Source organism: Arachis ipaensis, chromosome B5, assembly GCF_059453495.1.
Source record: "Arachis ipaensis isolate K30076 ecotype BB chromosome B5, ASM5945349v1, whole genome shotgun sequence".
In the NCBI taxonomy this organism is placed as follows: domain Eukaryota; kingdom Viridiplantae; phylum Streptophyta; class Magnoliopsida; order Fabales; family Fabaceae; genus Arachis; species Arachis ipaensis.
Window position 1 is genome coordinate 14,684,661 of NC_142440.1, and position 17,802 is coordinate 14,702,462.

The following is a 17,802-nucleotide window of genomic DNA, read 5'->3' on the forward strand; positions in this document are numbered from 1 at the left end:
CCCAAGTGTGATTGATAGCGTCATTCACACACCATCGGTACCATGCATAAGATGGCCCTGTCAAATGGAAGGAGAGCATGCACACTTGCCAGGCCTCCGAAACGGCATAAAGCTCGAAGTATTCGCGCGCTCTGAACGTCCATTCCTCTACTCCTTTCCCATCGAACATGGGTAACTCTGTCTTCACACCTTTAGGCCAGCGAAGTTGTTGCGACTCGCCTACGTTTTTGAAAAAGACGCTGGGTGTTCTATGTTCAGGTATCACTTGCTTCATCTTCAAGGTTTCGTGAAGCATTCTCTCGATGTTCTTCATAGAGGATTCCACAGAACCAATCCTCTCCTGAGTACTTGTGATCTATGACATCGTCTCAATTTGACTACGTTACAGCGGGGTAATTTTCGAGCGATTCTGGGTGCATATCTCTTCTAACTGAGACATCGAAATTCTTGAATTCATGGTTGAATTTTTCTCAACAAGAGTACCAAAATGTTACTCGAACAATAAAATAGAAGAAGAAATTCAGAAGTGGTAATTGAATTAAGTCAAAGAAAAAAATGGATAAAGTATGGTTTATTGAATTTGAAATAACAAAAAACTTCTAACAATTTTTCTGCCTTCGAATCCAGGGAGTAAACTCAACTCATAACAACCAAAATGATTCTTACCCCTCTCTCCCCTTTCCTTTTCCATATATCCTTTACAGATCCTAACTAACTCTCTTCTTCTTTATTATTTTGCACAGTGCACCCACACTTAGTCATCAGGTCGTCTTTAGTCTAATATGGGACTCTTCTTTCTCTCTTTTCTCTAGTCATTGGGCCTATCTCCCCATTTGTTTTTTCTCCCAATTCAGTTGTGCTTTCTTGAGTTGGGCCTAGGATCGTAGTGACTGCATCAGATATCAGAGGTGATGACTGATGAATGCCTTGTCCGTACAGAAAGAGGAATCCGTTAATAGATTATAGTGGTTTATGACAACATTCCCTTCTCTTGTCTTAAATATAATTTTTGGTCCGTAATTTAGTTATTTATTTCGGTGAGTATATAGTAAATTTCTCATCTAAGAAAGTTATTATAAATATCTAAAATTTCTTATATTTATATTCATATAATTCTGTATATGTGTCAAACATATGTTCATCATTTCTCTTAAAAACAAAAAAAAAAATGATATTTTTTCCTCTTATGGTTGCAAATGCACTACTTTCAAACCAGGACGATCCGCTTCATAAATCTTTTATTTATTTCAACTATTTTGGTTAGTAAACAATCAAGATTTTCCTTAGTATATTTTTACTGTCTGCATTCAGTTACTCGGCTGAAACACAAGAAGCCGAATGCCAAAGAATATCCAATATCAAGAAGATTACATTATATTACAATTTACAACAGAGACATCATATCTGAAGCTCGTTTCCCAGTCCATGACATCATATCTGGATATCATCCAGTGAGAGTTCATGTGTGGTTATCATCTTAAGTTTCTGCAGAAACCAAAGTACCAAATATATAGTAAGCAAGGGTCATAGAAAAAAAATTGCATTGCAAAGGATCAAAACTTTAATACCGTAATAAATTGGGCAGGATCATCAAGACTTGATGAACCTAGAATAATTTCCCTCTTCAGCTTTCCAGTAAGTTTATGACAAGCCCTAAGCTGAGGATTAAAAACATCAAATCAGACCAGAAAATATTTTAAATAGAATAAATATTATAACCTTATTTTATAAAAAATTATTATTGAAAATTAAAAAAAAAAAACACCTCCGATCTGGTGGCTCCACCAACAATGAATACAAAAATTCGTCGCCCCATCTTCTTGAAATCACTAGATGCATGTCTTAGCACCGAATCACTACAAGCCAGCAGGAAAGCATAAAAATTGCATGTTAACTTTCGGCATAGAGGGAAGATTACCGAATATACTACTTTATTCTCTAGTCACGCTGGAAGAAAGAATACGAAACCTTGAATATCCATCATCGGAGCCACGTGGTCGAGCCCAAGTTGGTGTTCGTCTTGATCTCATTGACTGAGGTGGAGGAACTGGGTTTGCAGCCCCAGTAAATGGTGAACCATGGAATGTTGGACTTGGATCATTCAGACATGGATAATCTTCCTTTGACAAATCATTCTTCGCAAGTTTTTCAATGAGTTCCTAAAGAATCATCCACTTATCAGATACGAGGATAAGAACTTACGTTGAAGCTAAATCATAAAAACGCATTTGATTGGATCAGCTAATGAATATTATTCCCCCATATGAAACTTTCTCTTTATTCTCATTATATTTCGATAATATCAAAAGGTAGATATCACAATTCAGAAACAAGAAGAAACTAAACTTTCATGCGAAGTCCATAGGCTCAACAATAGCCTACCTATGGTGTTCTCTTAGGACATGAGAACAAGTAGGTTAAGAGGAAGGAAATAAGAATCTTTTACAAATTACAAACTCTCAAAAATCTTCCTATAGTTTTAAGAGCAAATAGAAGTTTTAAAAAATAATAGTTAATTACTCTCTTAGTCCCTATAATTTCACCAACTTTTCAACTAGGTCCCTATATTTTTTTTCTTTTCAATTGGGTCATTACACTATTTTTAATTTTGTAATTAGGTTCCTTTCATATCAAAAAGGTTAAAATTAATAGAATATTTCTCCCAAAATACATGCGGTCAAAGATCTAGTTAGGTTTTTAATTATGAATATCTTCAATTTGCAAAGAAATATTCAGTCAACTCTAACATTTTTTACACTAAGAAGGACCTAATTATAAAATTAAAAGTAGTGCAAGGACCCACTTGAAAGGAAAAAAAATATATGAACATAATTGAAATTTTGATAAAATTATAGGGACCAACAGAATAATTGAACCAAAAAATATTATGATAAAACACATTTAGTTATTTTAATAGACAACAAAATTATAATGGGATAGTAAATCACGATCCTTCAATTTCGTCACCCTTATTTATTTTAAACTCTTAAACAAAGTTAAGTTTAAACCTTCTCCCAATCTTCTTATACCCTTTTGGCACCCCTTTGCTTTCCTTCATGCCTCCCAACCAAGCACACAATTCTCAGTTGAATTTTCATAAATAAATGCATATTTTATGTTGGAAAATCAAATTAGTAATGTAGTTTTTACCTCTATTATGGGATAAAAGCGAGATAGTTGCCATGTCTCGTCTTCACCAGCACGGTCTTTCCTTGCAGCACGCTTCTTCTGAACTTAAAATAACAATTTTCAGATGGAATACAATTTTACAATATTTGAAAATCATGTATTTAAACTCGAAGCTAGAAACAACCTTATGGATATCAAATTTAAGACCACCGAAAGCAGCAGTCAAACTTTTCTTGGTATCTGGCTGTCCCCCAAGCATTCTCAAATTATTCACAGCGGTTATATCGTCATCTGTCAACCGTGCTACCTGAAAGGAATTTCCAAGGATAAAATTGGATAACAGTAACACCATGGCAGGAGCTAGGGCATGTATGATGTATCATTAAGATTAAGAATATACTAATTCTTTGTAATATAAAATGAACAGCAAGTGAAAATTAAAATGACAACCATTAAAAAAGAATCCTTACCCTCATCAAATTTCTACCCTTTTCTCCCTCAAATTTCTCAGGATAAACAGCTGCAAGAATCATTATCAAGCGCAATTTATTTTCACGAGTAGCGTCCTGCATAAAACAATATCTCTATCCAATTTAACAGACCAGCAGCAGTGAAAAAGTGTCTATACTGCATTAAAATTTTCTCATGTGCATTGTTGACTAATATAAGGGATATCAAATTCCTTTTACGAATTTCTTACTTCTTTAGTAGTAAAAAATTTGATGACATCTTTCATTCCTGCATCTCCGAAAACAATATCTTGCTCCAGCTGCCCAAGTTCCCGCAGTCCTGTCTCCCTAATGATGCTATTAATTTTTCCTGCAATCTGGACAAAGAAGCACCTCATTTACAAAGCTGAGAAAATCATAGTTGGATACACTATCGTTATTAAATGTTTTGATCAATAGGCTGCTGTTATTGTTTAAAACTCATAATTGAGCTCCAATAGGTTGCACCTAAATAATATATACATATAAATTACTGATAAATTGCCAAAAGGTGGTACAAGATTGCAAAAGAACCAACCTCTACATGGAGAGAGAGTTTGTCAATTTGTTCACTGTATTGTGGTAGTGCTTGGACCATCTTTTGCAAGTCCCTTGTTGACATTTCTTTACTATCTCTAAAAATAAATTGCAATTTTATTATTTAGTAAAATATATCAAGTCAGGAAGTAGATGAATAAATAGTCATTTCTAGCAAGCTCCACATATAGAATTAGCCAAATTGAGAAGCTAACTTTCCAGAACAACAAATACATATCTTTGCCTCTGATTTATTCTACAAGCAAGAATTTTACCATTTTACACAACAGCACATGTTTAGATAATTAGATTCAATACAAAAACAGGGAGGTTTAAACTTTGAACATTAAATGACATCCTCGCATAATTAAAATTAGAGTAGATTACACTAACCACCCTTGGGGTTAAGTTATATTATACACAACACCCCTTTTGATTTAATAAGTTAACAATTTAGTACTTAGTTAAGCATCAAAATCTTCTCATATAACAATTCAACACAGAAGAAATCCTCAATGATCACCTTGATCCATGTTGGATTTGTGCTGCTTTGTTTCTTGAAATGAAGCTGGTCATTTTCTCGTGTAACCTTTCACTTGCCTGTCAAGGCTACCAATATCAGAGGGTTTTAAAGTGTAAAACAGTAGAAGCATAAATATGACAGACATACATCTGCAATATGTGCATGGCGAAGCTCAAGCCATACAGGATCATGATCCTCCAAAAGAACCTCTTTTCTCTCAGGTGGAACCCCATCTTTGCCAGGAACCTTAAAAATAAAGTAGAACCATGCTTATAACAAGAGAGAGAGAGAGAGAGAGAGAGAGAGAGAGAGAGAGAGAGAGAGAGTGCAGAATTTACTTCATGAACATATTTATTTCCTTCCATATTCAGCAAATCATGACACATGGCATCATATGTCCATTCATGTATCACAGGTGCAATCTACAAATTCAGAATAATATCCTCATTGTAAATACACAACAGTGTCAAAAGAATACAAAGTCAATGACTAACAAACAGAAGTTAGAAACCTGATCAAGAGATCTGTCAAGAATGAGCAACTCGCAAGTCTCTGTCTGAGGAAAATTGGGTATAGTTTTTTTATATTTCATAAGGCAGTCCCAGACTCCAGCAGCAACTTTTGTGGGAATAAGATCACGGAAAGTAGTCATTGTCATTGGATCTAGTGTCTTGGCAGCACGGAAGCGAACAAAAGGAAATTCCTAGAGAAAGGGAGAAAAAGAAAAATCTTTACATACTTCAGGAGATTTCTCAACCATGTCTTTGAACAATTATGTAGTATTGACTGCATACTCTTAACGAAGCAAACACTGTAGCAAGCCGCAGAGCCATCACATTCAAACATGCAACACCTTTGCGATTATTCTCTTCATCCCCAAATAGCTCCTCCAGAGCTCTCTCATTGTTTGTCATGAATCCCTACATTATCATGGGCAAATGATCATTTAAAATAATAAACAGGATTGTTAAGGATCACAAAAAAGAAATAACTCAAGGGAAGGTCGTCAATAAACAGGTTTCACAAATTCTGAATGACTAATGAGATATTATAATAGATACAGATGAATGTTAAAAATTGCCAATTTGGACAGGGGGACCGATCCACTTACGTCACAGTTGGATTTCACTTCTAAATGCCATAAGCATTGAAATTACTAACAAACAAAAGCCATAAGCATTGAAATTTACTAACAAACAAAAGGGAAGAAAAAATGTCTAAATCTATTAAACAGAGGTGGCCTAGATGACAGAGAAACGGAATAAATACAAGTACAATGGTAACCACATACCTGGCTGTCTATGGGAAAATACTCCAAATTCATCTGCATGGTGTCACCCAAATGATGGGAAGAACACAATAAGCAATTAGTTTGAGCAATAGTATGAATTTAAGCACAATCTTGTTTCTAGATAGAAAATCTTCACCTCTTTCAGTGCACCTAATCGGGGCAACACCCTTGTATCTTTCTTAATCTCCATAACTAATTCTCGAGGAATGGTTGAGCTGAAGAAAACAAATGCCCTGAAAAAGAAGAGGGGGGCAGAAAACAAGATGTGAGGATGAAATACCATTCATTAGAGAGATATTATAAAGATCATCACATACTTCCTGTATAAGGGTGTCTTTCCAGACATGTCTGACAAAAACATAATTACACTGCAAACAGAAGTGGGGAGAAAGTCATTAGTTAAGGAACTAGTTTCATGAAATTGAGAGAATTGAAAAGATGAGTGCATATGTTACTTCTCTTTTGTTGGCTGGATGAAATATATAGCATCCATTGTGGGCAAGGGCTGCCTTCTCTTGTATATGTCTTCAACCACTACAAAAAAGAGTAGAAAGTCTCATAGCATCGAAGAAATATAATCAAGAAAAGGGAGGGACCAATGAGAGGCCATATACACAACTAAAACCTCTTTGCAAGAAATAATACTATTTGTGGAAAACCTACAATATAAGTCCCCTAAATAATTTTCTCCTATTGTCCTATTCACGGGATCCACTCAAAGATGGTGGAAGAAAATTTAGAGAAAAATTATGGTGGAAAATATTGATTAGGCATTGGTAGAAATGAAAATGACTGCTCAAAATATACTCTTGTGATTCTTACATGAGACGCCTTCATCAGTGATATCGGCCATCTTGCATGAGTGAGACATTATCTTTACAGTAAGTTTGTCCATTATAAGTACCTGCAGGCAAGCAGCCCATGAACCAATATAATTACCAGAACTAGCTGCACATCTCCTTGTCCATAATGCATAATAGTATAGTTATCAAGGCAAGAAATTAAAACCACATGATGATGCTACTTGGAACTAAGCTTGTAGACAGACATATCACGGCTACAATGAGCAAAGCAAGTTTTCAATTCTAGGCATATGAATTTTCTGATTAGCCATTCTCATAAGGTGAAGGTGAAAAATTGAAGAAGGCTCATAAAACATGTTCTTTTCCAATCATCAACATTTTAAGAAGAAACTATGTTAAATGGTTCAAAGAAATGAACCAAGAAATTTATATAAAGGTGACAAAGGGTAAGTCCTTCCGCATACAACATAAAGGTTAAACGAATGTATGCATAATTCATCAAACTGGTGGCATCAGATACCTTCCAAGTCGATTTCGAATCACCTGTTTTTGCTGACCTTAGCATTTCATGTAATAATCCTGAGACAGTTCCAGTTCAAAAAAGTTAAATGTGACTGTGTGAGCAATTAAGCATTTAAGCAATAAGTAATTTACTATTCAATGAAGGGGAAAAAACTAAAAGGACACTTCCTTGCAAAAGACTGAAATGACATTAGTAGGAAGTGTTATTGCCATTGTGAATGCATAGCACTAGCTTCGTGACAGTAAAGTACTTGTTTACGAGCTCATGCGCTAAAGCTAAAGCTAAATCTCGTCACTCAGAGAACATATAACCGAAGAAAAATGAAGAAACGGCATAAATATGACAGCATGAGCATTGAGCAAACAAAATACAGTTGAAGAACAAAATAGTAACTAGCGATAACGACGTAAATAACAAACAGAGAAGTTTTGCAGTAGATGAAGACAGTTGAGAAAGAAAAAACAAGGGAAGAGGAGTTACGTTCGCGGGTAATTTGCTTGAAACTTTTGTGGTCGGCGGCATAAGAAGAAGAAGAAGAGGAATCAGAATCGGACATAGACATGCTTGATGATCTGTACTGTAGAGCTTCCTCCGTGTGATTGTCTGATTGATTATAGGCTGATGGCCTCAGAAATGGATGAAGGAAGAAGCGCGTGAAGACGAAGCGAGGAAGAAAGGGATTTAAGTTAACTTAAAAGAGAGGGTTTATATATTTGATTCAGAAAAGTAAACAAGATTGTTGGATTGATCAAACTGTAAGAGACGAGTGGATGACGTGTAGGCTGTTGAATAGTCCTCCACAGTGCTCCAAATGGATCGAAACGGATCGGGTCAGTGCCAGCGGATGGCGCATAGCAGCTTCGTTTTTTTCCAGAAGCGGAGTGGAGTGGACCGTTGCTGAACCACCGTGGACCCCACCGTTAACTCCAACGCATTCTGAAGCGTAAGACCATCTTACCATCTTCATTCCTATATTTATGAACACCTACCATAAAAAGTAATTTCATAATTTTTGAGGTAAAAAACAAAAATAAGTTATGGGGAGAAAGAAATTACTTCAGCCAAAACGAAATCTGATTCACCAATTAATTAATGCATAAATATATGTAGTTCGAGTTAAACCGTTTTGAATTTGGATTAAATGTAATTCGAATTGAGCTATTTCGAATTACATGCAAAGTTAAAAGATATATAATTCGAATCGAGGCAATTGAATTACTATGAAACTTGAACTAAACATAATGAATTGAAGCAATTCGAATTACTATGAAACGTGAGTTCACATAATTCGAATTGAGTTGGTTCGAATTACTCCTATGTAATTGGAATGATGTTGATTCGAATTACACATTGTACAATAAAATACTAGAAAAATATTATATAATATAAAAAAATATACTAAAAAAAAGTATAAAACAAGATGATAGTAAATTAATTTTAGTATAAAATTATTAAATATAAATTAATTTTAACTCCTATTAGTACATTGAATTAAAAATAACATATAAAAATTTAATGACTTTTTAAATATTCTTTTTATAATAGGAGTACATTTTTATATACTTTAAATACTTTATATAAAAATGTACTTGTATTTATCATACAAAAATAAAGTGTTGTGTCAATATAATAACATTATAACATTTTAAATCAATTTTTTTTTAGGATTTTAGATTAAAAGCAGCACATGAAAAATTATTATTGGTATTTTAAAGCTAACTTAATTAAAAAAGATAGAACTGTATTTTTTAGGATTTTATGTACGTAATTAGGCTATTTTTTTTTAATATTGATCAAATATGTGTTACACTATGTTATCTTTAAAATACCAATAATGCTTTTTCATGTGCTGCTTTTAATCTAAAATCCTAGAAAAAATTGATTTAAAATGTTATAATGTTATTATATTGGCACAACACTTTATTTTTGTATGATAAATACAAGTACACTTTTATATAAAGTATTTAAAGTATATAAAAATGTACTCCTATTATAAAAAGAATATTTAAAAAGTCATTAAATTTTTATATGTTATTAAAATTTAATAAATATAAGTACATTTTTATATGTTATTTTTAATTCAATATACTAATAGGAGTTAAAATTAATTTATATTTAATAATTTTATACTAAAATTAATTTACTATAATCTTGTTTTATACTTCTTTTAGTATATTTTTTTTATATTATATAGTATTTTTTCTAATATCTTATTGTACAATGTGTAATTCGAATCAACATCATTCGAATTACATAGGAGTAATTTGAACCACCTCAATTTGAATTATGTTGCGCTGACGTTTCATAGTAATTCGAATTGCTTCAATTCGAATTATACTTAGTTCAGGTTTCATAGTAATTCGAATTGCCTCAATTCGAATTATGTATGTTTCAGCTTTGCATGTAATTCGAAGCAGCTCAATTCGAATTACATTCAATCTAAATTTGAAACGGTTTGATTCGAACTACATATATTTGTGCATTGGTTGATTGGTGAATCAGATTTCGTTTTGGCTGATTCACGTAATTCCTTTCTCTCCATGGCTTATTTTTGTTTTTTACCCTAATTTTTGCCTTATAAATCGTAAATAGAAATTTAAAGTATTTTTTTATTAAAAAAAATTAATTTTAATCTAAATTTCACTTAATTAATTAATTAAAATAATTAAAATTAATATAATTATTATTTTTTTTATAATAATATTTTTTTAATTTATAAATTTAAAAATAATTCACTGTTAAAAAATATTAATATTAAAAAGAATCATATATAAAAATAATACATAATATATAATTCGAGATTACACTAATTTGTAAAATTACTTAATATAAAAAAACATAGTTAAGCTCTATAGTTAACGACATATATTGTGAAATTGTTATATGTATTCAATCAAGTCCTCTTTCAACTGTTTATGCTGCTGTTTATTTTGAAGTTGGTATTTCTTTGGAAAAATTGATGATATGGTGCAAAATTTTCATCTCCCAGCTGAGGTTGTGATAAGCCGTTTTCGACATCGTCATACTCTAAGTCTTGAGCAAAATTTCTTGCATAAGTGTCTCTTTCATCCTCAACAATCATATTATACAATATAATACAAGCTCTCATTATGTTTTCAAGTTTCTTCCTTTTCCAAAAACGCGCTGTAAAGCGTGCTTGCAACACTCCGAATGCTTGTTCTACATCTTTTCTTTGCCCTTCTTAGTATTGTGCAAATAACTTGCATTTCTCCCCTATGGTTTTGAGATTGATTTGACAAATGTGGCACATTCAAGATAAATACCATCTACTAAATAGTATCACATAGTATAATTATTACCATTAATAGTATAGTTTACCTCCGGAGCACGGTCATTTAAAATAACATCGAACACCGGTGAAAGATTTAACACATTGATATCATTATTTGAATCAGAAACTCCAAAGAACGCATGCCATATCCAAAGGTATGAAGATGTTACAACCTCAAGTACTATGGTTACAACTCCACGATAACCACTCATGTACATACCTTTCCATGCCTTCGGACAATTTTTCTATTGCCAATGTATGCAGTCAATGCTACCCAACATGCCAGGAAAGCCATGACCTTCTGCCATTTGTAGCAGGCGTCGTATATCATTTGAATTTGGTTTTCGCAAGTATTCATCCTCAAACATCGAAAGACACCTTCAACAAATTTTTCCAATCATTCAATTGTAGTGCTCTCGCCTATGCCCACATAATCATCAATAGCATCAACAGCTACGCCATATGCTAACATCCGTATCGCAGCAGTGTATTTTTGGAGTGGTAACAAGCCTCTTCTCCCAGTTGCATCGACCCTCTGTTAGAAATATGGATAGGTATTTGAGAGAGCATCTACTATCCGAAGGAACACATGTCTTTTCACTCAAAATCTCCGTCAAAAAATGTCAGCATTATATACCGACTCATCTACAAAATAATCTTGGAAAAGCCAATCATGTCCTTCTTCTCGATCTCTGTTAATCCATCTATGAGGAGTTGGGATAGAGCTTCTATCAATATCTTCTTCTTCTGAATATCGAATAAACACTCATCAATCCAATTATCTATGAGTGTGTTATCTCGTCGTCTTCTTTTACCATACAAAGCCTCATTAAACATATCATCAAAATTTTTAGCCATAGCTTGAGGAATTTTTTAGTATTTTTTTAGGCGAGAAACTAGATTTGGAATGGAGTTGTTGAATCATTGATAGTTGATATTTATAAGTGTGTTCACAACAAGTAACTACTTCTCAACGGCTAGTTTTGCAACGGTCACTTTCATAAACAATAACAGCACAATAATATTGACTAATTAAAAAAGTTACATCAGAAATGAATAAAATAGACTACATCACATACCAGTAATATGCAATAAAAATAAAAACATACTACTTAACTCTACGAATACAAGAAACCATTAAGTAAACCACTTATTGATTATTTTCTCACATGCAATCTCATGAAGAGTTCGTCGTTTTTCACTCAATGTAGACGTGTCAGCATTAAATATTTGCATATCCATTTCTCCTTCACTTTCCTTAGCCATCCTTTCCATTTTCCTTTCCTTTGCATTTATCTCCATTTCTTTAATATACCTCTGAGTTTGTAATTCTTGTTCTTTCATCGTGGCTTGAATCTGTAACTCCTTTTCTTTGATTGCCATAATTTTTTCTCTATGTTCCCTCTCCTCTTCTCTAACATTCTTAATATCTTCTATGAGAAATAGTTTTTTAGCAATCAATGATTTCTTTTCGCTAAGATTTTCAGACATTTGTGTTTTTTTCTTACCCTTTCTCTTGCTCTTCTTTGATCCTTGTGGGCGAACGGGAGAGTCCACACCGCCAACGGTGTTTCTGAATTTGATGATGATGAGCATAGTTATCAAATTCGGCTCGACCCAGGCGGTTCGACGAAAACCCGTTCACCTGACCAGGTCGAGTCACTCGTCGAACCGGCTATGCATGAGACCCGGTGGAACCTGGTTCGACCCGATGGGTTTTTGTAAAAACCGGTGATTCGGCCGGTTAATTCAACCTTGTCTAGGTCGTGTTTTTTTCTTTTTTTTTTAATGGCAATAGCGTCGTTTGGCTTTCAAATCCCCCCTCCCCTTTCAACGAAACCCTAATGGCTATTCCCCCTCCTGGTTACCCCTAATCTGAGAAATCACAAATCAGTCTGATTCCAGTGGAAGTGTGGAACCCCCCAGCACTCGTCTCTCTGCTCCTTCGTCATCGGCATTCGGTAGTTGCTCACCCTCCCCCTCACCTCGTCACTCCATCGTCTCTCCCCTCACCTCGTTACTTCGTCGCGCCTCCAGTCACCTCGTCACTCTCGGGCTCTCACGGTCACGACCTCACCTCGTCGCTCTCTCAGTCTCTCACCTCGTCTCCTCACTTCATCGGTGGCAAAAAGCTCACAAAAGATAGAAATCAAGCCGCATCTCTACATCTGCTCCCTCGGGTCAGTCGGGTGGTGGTGGTCGTCTTCTTGGTCGCGGTCTGGGAACCAGTTATCCAAGTGAGCTCCCTTCAAGTTTCTAACCATTATTTTTCATTAGAATTGTTGAATACTGAACCTAGTGGTTGCTGTTGACTGTTGTAATTAAATTTTAGAGTTGTTGAAGGTGAGCATAGTTTAGTTAGTATTGTTATTGAATCTGGTGGTTATTACTATTGTATTTGATTTTTTAGAGTTGTTATTGAATCTGGTGGCTGCTGATGTTGCATTAGTTTTTTAGTGTTGTTGTTTGTTGCTGGTTGCTGTATTTTAGAGTTGCTGTATTTTGTAGAGTTGTTGTTGTTTGTTACTGGATTTTTCTAGAGTTATTTGTTTGTTCACTTTGTTGAATCACAAAGTCAGTGAATTTTGATGGAATGGTGGTGATTACTGTGTTGCTTAAAAACTGACTTAATTAAATCTTTTGTTGCTGAAAATATATTTGGTTTCTTTTGTCCTATGAAGATGTTGATGCCGACTTTGAACTCACCCATTGGACTTGATTTAAGGATTGTGTTATCTTTCATTTGCTCATGTTGATTTAAATTCAGAACATATTTTGTACTAGAGACTAGTTTATTATCTTTTTTTTAGATTATTAGTTATGTTTAAGACTTGATATTAGATTATTAATGTTTGTAAAGACTTATATTTTAAGTTTTAAGACATAATTTTAATTCTATTTATATAATTTTATATTTTTTTTAATTATGATCGGGTTAACCGGGTGAATTAGTGACCCACCGGTTGAACCAGTAATCTGGTGACCCGGTTACCGGTTCGGTTCTCATAACTATGGTGATGAGTATGCTCCAGTTGTACTAATCTTAGTTCTCTTTGAGCCTCCACTCTGTGTAGGTAATTGGCTTCTCCATTTTTGCTCCAAATGAAGCATATTCCAATGCCTCTCAAAAGTGAATTTTTTACCATAATTTGTGGAATAAAGTTTATAGGCAAACTCCTTTATATCATCAACGTTTGAAACACTCCTTATGTTTCGACTAGCTTGATCGTAGCAACTAGCAAATTGTGCAACTGCCTTGTTGATCTTATACCATCATTTCTTACATGCAACTGCCCTTCTTTTCATGTCGGCGTTGAATTGTATATAATAGCTGTAGATTCAACTCCAAAATATTTCGCCCTTTTGGTCAGTACCAACTATGGAGTCAGTTGAAACATTCAATCATGCACTGATCAACATCTCATCCTCTTCCCATTGCTAGTGTTGAATACTATCTTGCCTATGAGTTTCAATGTCATCGTCATTGAGATCGATAGCATCTAATCCACGAGAGTTGGCAAAATCTGAATATTGCGAATTTGGACTAGATTATATCAGAGTCTGAGGGGATGGGTTAGAAGAGCCACCAACACCAAATGAGCTATGTCTCGATGCACTGAATTGAGTTGAACATGGCACGGATGTTAGAGTAACATTTTCGATAGGGGTTAAATATGGATGAAAATGGAAAATGTGGTGTTTGTGAATTTTGATTTTGTGGTTGGAACATAGAAAATTGATTATTATAAGGAGCTTGAAAATTAAAATTAAGAAGATTTAGTGGATTTGGATTTTGAAATGTATTTGGTAGTATGAAGTTTTGATTTGGAATTTGAAGTTTGAGATTATTGGGTATTTGGAGTTTGAGAAAAGTTTTGTAAGTAATTGAAACAAGAGTTGAGTTGGTTTGGATCCATTTTTTCGAACAAAAATAATATCAGTAGAATTTAATTTCGTAAACTTTGAAAGAAGATAAAGAAAAGTAGAAGAAAGTGTGGAAATAGAAGTGTATGTAAGTTATATAGAATAAAAAAAATATTAATTTATTAATAATAACAGTAACATAGTAATAGCTAGTTTTCAACGGCTAATTTTGTAATGTGGTTAGCATTCCAAATTTCATAAATAAAAATAAACAATTCACTAAAAAAATTATTTTGTAATGTGTAAAAAATTAAATTTATTTTTTTATGTAAACAAATTTAATTAATTATAATTTAATATAATTATTTATATTAATTATGATTTAAATAATTAATATAAATTATTAATTAAATAAAAATATAATTATTTATTATAATTAATTATGATCTAATTATTTAAATAATTATATTAAATAAATAAATTATAATTAATTAATTATAATTTATTTATTTAATTAATTATTATTTTAAAGATAACTTGCCACATGGTAAGTTATTATTGGTGGGTAGGATCCCTGTGAGGAGAAACTTCTCTTTTTTTAGGCTTGTGCAAGGACCTAGTTATTCTTCTCTCCAATGATTAGAGTTCCTGTGTGTTAGAAAAAAGTGAGAGAAGGACTCACCGTTGGATGTGCTCTGAGAGAAGGGGGAAACTCCACTCCCAAAAGACTTCACTTCATCACCTAAATCTAATTTTTTCACAAACCAGAGCTCCAATCAACGATTTGTTTGCGGCTACGCATCGCTCTCAACTCCCTCTATATTTCTATACCCTTTTGCGGTGAGTAATCACAAAAACCCTACCCTATTTCTTCATTTTTCTCTTTTCGCATTTTGGGTATATAGATGTTAAAGTTTGTGATATTGATAGTATAATTCTAAAGAATAGATCCTTTCATTAACTTAGGGTGGAGTTAACTGATCATTACTCACCAAAATCTTTGTTAAAATCCCAATTATATGAATGATCCAAGAAAGTATTGGTTCTAAGTATATATGAAATTTTGTGCAGATCTGATTGCCTTGACAGATGCAGAATGCAAGCTCATATATATCATTACATTCTTTTCACACACTAAATTATGTGCAATGAAGTAATAATCATAATTAGCTCACTCATCCTTAAAATCAAAACTAAGATTTTCAGCCGATAAAAAAAGTCACATGACAAATAATAATATTATTTCTCACCCTTCTTATAGCATCTTTAGATTTCTTGAAAAATCCTTTCAAGTTTCAACAGAACTAGATGGAAGACCTTCGATTAGACGAATGTGGTGAACAATCAGTAGCGTGTATAGTGTACACTGATAATACCTGCACATGCCAAGTCTCACAGTTATCTTCACCATCAACGCTAGTAACTTCATCAATCCCAATAATGTCTAAGGTTCTATTCACTTTCAGTAATGAATCATCATATGAACTTTTCATCTTCTGGAGTCTACTCATTTTTATTGCCTTAACCAACGCTCCTCAAAATTGGTCAGGATGTCAAAAGCTGTTGGACCATCAATTCTCAAGTGCAAATCATGCCATGGTTCTCTTGGACACCCAGTAACAAGCCCTTGCTTAGTATATAGTACACAAATAAAAAGATGGATGATGCTAATGAGCATTATATATCATTGATTGGAGTCGAAAGCTAACGAGGCTAAAGGGATGATAAGATATACCTTAAAGTTAGGATTATGAAAGTCATCTTTGTGAGTTGTTTGCAAAGTCCTAAAGAGAGAATGTTCTGGTATATCATATCTTCCAACACATAAATTGTTATGGATATCTAACTTAATTAGTTAGCAATTAATTAGTCATTCTTGTAGGGATTGTGAAACAAGCACAAGCCCTGGGTATCTTGTGGGTTGTGAAACATATTGAGGTAGACTGCCATTTTGTTCGAGAGAAAGTTGTGGCAGGATTCATCAAACTGATCCATGTTCAAACTTAGCATCAGCTTGCCGATGTCTTCACAAAACTGGTAACTCCAACCCAGTTCCACAATCTCATCTCCAAGTTTGGCATGATCAACATATACCTGCCAACTTAAGGGGGGATGTTATGAATACCTAATTTAATTAGTTAGCAATTAATTAGTCATTCTTCCTACTGTATATCAGTTAGTTAGGCTCTCAGTTCACTTATATATATATATATACACACAACTTGTAATTACTTACTTACTCAATGAAATCATTTTTTTTCTCCATTCTCTTACACATTCCAATATAAATCAAGTCCTCCCATGAAAGCTACAATCTTTTTATGTGCCCTGCATCAGCATCCACAAAGACAGTCTGTTGGTGATGGGTATAGATAGTCCCAGCTTCCTAAAATATTAGTATGTAATTAGATATATATGAACTGATGAACATATGGCATTTTTGGCTCACCTGTGTTTTGAGCAAACTATGTCCTTTTCCACCAGCTCTTGGGCAAAGAAGCACTCGAACGGAAGAGTGTCTGAAGAAATGGCGAGTGTTCTCATCGTGAGTGTCCATTGGTCCAACCTATGTATTAGAATAATTTGAAGATAGTGTTAAGAAACTAGTTACAGTACAAGGTATCATCTGATGCATAAGGTAATCAATTACATTATTCACATCCAAACATAAATTAATTTATTTTATTAAATCCTACAAAGTTATCAAATATGTTTGCAACTAATATGGAAGCTCTCAAATCATGTATTTCAATGTGGGAGTGATGAAACTCAAGATAGCACAAAAATCAAAATGGCATTTGCTCCTATGATACTATTAATATATGTATAAAACTATAGATTGAATAACTGTCCAAAATCAGCTAGGCATGACAAAAAGCTTAATTAAAACAATAACAACATAAGTCGTGGCAGCAAGCAGAATCACTAATACAAAGCTTATTTGAAGTTTGGTTTATTGTCGTTTTCTGACCAAGGAAGCTTTTGGAAAATAGGATCATCCCACACAAGGAACAAAACTCTCACACCTTCGTGTGGTTTGGCTTTGAGAAGTTCACCTAAAGTGCAATCCTTTCCATCATCTCTAGTACCTCGAATCAAAGTAACATCAATGGCAGGACAAATATCTCCCAAAATGTAGTGAATAATAAATTAATTAAAAATTAAGTAAATAACAATGTAATACCTCTTATTTTCAAAAAAATTAATTATGAATAAGTTATGTTTTATTTTATTAAATTGAGCTTTTCATTATAAAAATTATTTTAGTGGAGATATTTAAATTAATCTTTATGATAATGAGTTTAGATTTATTAAGAATCTTATTCTATTTAATTAGATATTTTGTTTAATT

The 17,802-nt window shown here is 33.5% G+C and overlaps 1 protein-coding gene and 1 pseudogene across 1 annotated transcript; both read right to left on the reverse strand.

Annotated features, from left to right (window-relative positions):
• Positions 1–1,202: 1,202 nt before the first annotated feature.
• On the reverse strand, positions 1,203–8,245 carry LOC107643013 (SNARE-interacting protein KEULE). The gene is made up of 21 exons (XM_088488079.1): positions 7,775–8,245; positions 7,292–7,350; positions 6,791–6,872; positions 6,424–6,502; positions 6,286–6,336; positions 6,105–6,201; positions 5,969–6,001; positions 5,472–5,597; positions 5,189–5,380; positions 5,016–5,099; positions 4,825–4,923; positions 4,678–4,754; positions 4,156–4,252; positions 3,830–3,955; positions 3,600–3,695; positions 3,314–3,436; positions 3,151–3,228; positions 1,969–2,159; positions 1,766–1,856; positions 1,569–1,658; positions 1,203–1,485 (listed from the first exon to the last, which is right to left on the reverse strand). The coding sequence occupies exons 1-21, from the start codon at positions 7,854–7,856 to the stop codon at positions 1,432–1,434; spliced, it is 2,007 nt and encodes a 668-aa protein (XP_088344205.1). The 5' UTR covers positions 7,857–8,245; the 3' UTR covers positions 1,203–1,431.
• Positions 8,246–10,983: 2,738 nt separating this feature from the next.
• LOC110271925 (phospholipase D gamma 1-like) lies at positions 10,984–17,007 on the reverse strand (annotated as a pseudogene).
• Positions 17,008–17,802: the final 795 nt, after the last annotated feature.

Bases quoted from the DNA above. Each gene is read 5' to 3' on its own strand.
- LOC107643013 (XM_088488079.1), bottom strand. From the start codon at position 7,856: ATGTCTATGTCCGATTCTGATTCCTCTTCTTCTTCTTCTTATGCCGCC. The intron at 5,598-5,968 runs GTATGTGGTTAC...ATGATAATGTAG, and splicing joins ATTTTCCCATAGACAGCCAG to GGATTCATGACAAACAATGA. The intron at 3,437-3,599 runs GTAAGGATTCTT...AATTCCTTTCAG, and splicing joins AGGGTAGAAATTTGATGAGG to GTAGCACGGTTGACAGATGA.